The sequence below is a fragment of the Letharia columbiana genome (genome assembly GCF_014066305.1).
Source record: "Letharia columbiana isolate WasteWater2 chromosome Unknown Sc0000031_s0, whole genome shotgun sequence".
NCBI classification, from domain to species: Eukaryota; Fungi; Ascomycota; class Lecanoromycetes; order Lecanorales; family Parmeliaceae; genus Letharia; species Letharia columbiana.
The window spans coordinates 321,167-323,267 of NW_023501074.1; the positions used below are offsets into that span (position 1 = coordinate 321,167).

Below are 2,101 nucleotides of genomic sequence, written 5' to 3' on the forward strand. Positions count from 1 at the left end.
GTGTATAGGAAAGAGACATAATATAGTAGGAGATGTCTCCGCCAAGGCAAATGGCTATAGGGCTGAGTGGTGTGTCAAGGGTACGCTCGTAATATTTAGAAGCACCATATTCATGTAGCACACCTTCTCATCAAACTATTATATCATCCGATGCTCTGTGCGTATAATACCGCGTCTTGTCTGGTCTGCTTTGCATCTCCGATGGAAATGACCTCGCGAGAGAAGTCTTTACATAATTCAGCGAAAGCGTCTTGCTGGCATGCAAGGTTTTGATGGAGTCTCCACAGAGCGCATATCAAGGGATACTTCTTTGAGCCTGGCAATGTCTCAACCTAATAGAGTCTATTTGCCCACTAACCACCTCCGCTCTCGTGCTTGGCGACCTCACTCTCCAACTCGTTCAACTCCCTCTTGCGCTTAGGACCGACACCCCAGTCGAGAATATTATGTATGTGACTCCGAAAGTCCGTCAGATCTTTATCTCTAGTCATCAGATAACAGCCGACCACATTCATATGGTAGATCACGATCTCTTTGGTGCGGACTTCACACCAATGGACGTGGATCTTGGCCACATGTGTGGACCAGCTGATGGTGAAGGCGTATGAGCTCGTGTCCGCACCAAGATCTTCTTGGCTAATCTCGTTCGGCTGCGGCCCAAGCGCGCTAGTATTGATTGTAGTATGAGCAGCGGTAACGGTAGCATCGATCGCGGTAGCGTCGGTAGCAACAGCTTTAGTAGCCGCAGCACGGTCCTTGGGCATGGCAGGCTCGAGCTGGCCTTTGGCTTTTCTATTCAGAGCCCGTCTGGCCGCAACCATTGTAGCTCCAGACCGCTGGGACTGGTTCTCCGCGGCTTCAATGCTATGCTGACAGCCCTTGAAATCCGCCGAACAAAATGCGTGTCTTAGCCCCGGCGCGATACCGATGAGAGCTTCCGTGTTGGCGCTCAGCCGCGGTTTTCTCAGATCTGGGAATTGCGGATATTTGAGACCATAGACATAATCAGGCTTCGCGGTGGTAAGACCTTGCTGAGTAGCGTCTGCGGGGTTGAGAAGAGGGAGTATATTTTTGACAAAGAGTTGGTCTTCTAGATGGTCTAGACCGTCCGACTCGAAGGTTTTAACTTGGAATTTAAGCTCGTCCTCGAATGTGCGCTTGGCTGTCTTAACACTCCTCGCCGGTTTCACTATTAGTGGGACAAGATTACCAAAGAGCGTCTTCTCATTCTTGGTGGTATTGGCCGCCCTGTAATCCTTAAACGTTTTGATCGACTCGTCGCGCATTATCGAGTCTCTGGATCCAGACACCATATTCTCTATGCTGGCTGCGAAGTCTGAGTATTTTTGGAACGCCGCTTCATCTTCGAAGTACATGCCTTGCCCTGCTGCATTCGTGCGTATAGTGGCTTCGTTGACTGTTTGTTTGGCATCGGAGGAAGAGGATGTAGAGGTGGGAGGACGAGAGCGAAGGTTGTAGGAAGACTTCGTTGTGTTTGTTTGCGGGGTGACTGGCTAGAGATAAGGGTTTTTCAGCATCGAAATAGAATAAATCAAGGATTGTGATACCTCACTCACCTGAGTGTGCTGGGCATCTCGCGTCTGCGGCGATGAAGGCGTATTCATTGTGCTGGGTGAGCGTTCAGCAAGAGCTATATGGCTGGAAGGACCAGGGCGACGTAAGTGTTGTCTTGAAGAGTCGTAGTAGTCGTCGATTCTCTTGCGTTTATGAGTGATTTTGGTTGGGGTGGCTTGGGTTTCAGAGTCTGACGAAGCATCAAGTGAAGTTGCCACCCCAGATGCCCAGCTACAAATGTCGACTTCTTCCAAAGTAGTCATAGATACCAGTTGAATAGAGAATGAAGACAGGTGCGGATAAGCGGGAATGTGAAGAGAAGGCGTGGGAAGGAATTGTTGTTCACCTACATAATATTCGACCCGCGGAATAGGGCTGAGCTTCACCGCGGCTCTGCGGACGTGATGCCAACGTTGTGGAAGCAGGCAAGGGCTTATGCTTATCTAAGCAACTTTAGCTAGATATAATCGTATCTACCTTTATTTACATTATACTCGTTACGTTATCTTAAATTCGATATTTTCGA

General features: G+C 49.0%; 1 protein-coding gene across 1 annotated transcript; it reads right to left on the reverse strand.

The window, feature by feature from the left end:
- Positions 1 to 353: 353 nt before the first annotated feature.
- On the reverse strand, positions 354 to 1,838 carry HO173_008444 (uncharacterized protein; the record flags this gene model as incomplete). The annotated part of the gene is made up of 2 exons (XM_037310344.1): positions 354 to 1,514; positions 1,578 to 1,838. 2 exons carry the CDS (start codon positions 1,836 to 1,838, stop codon positions 354 to 356), a joined length of 1,422 nt encoding a protein of 473 aa, XP_037162741.1.
- Between the last annotated feature and the right edge of the window lie 263 nt (positions 1,839 to 2,101).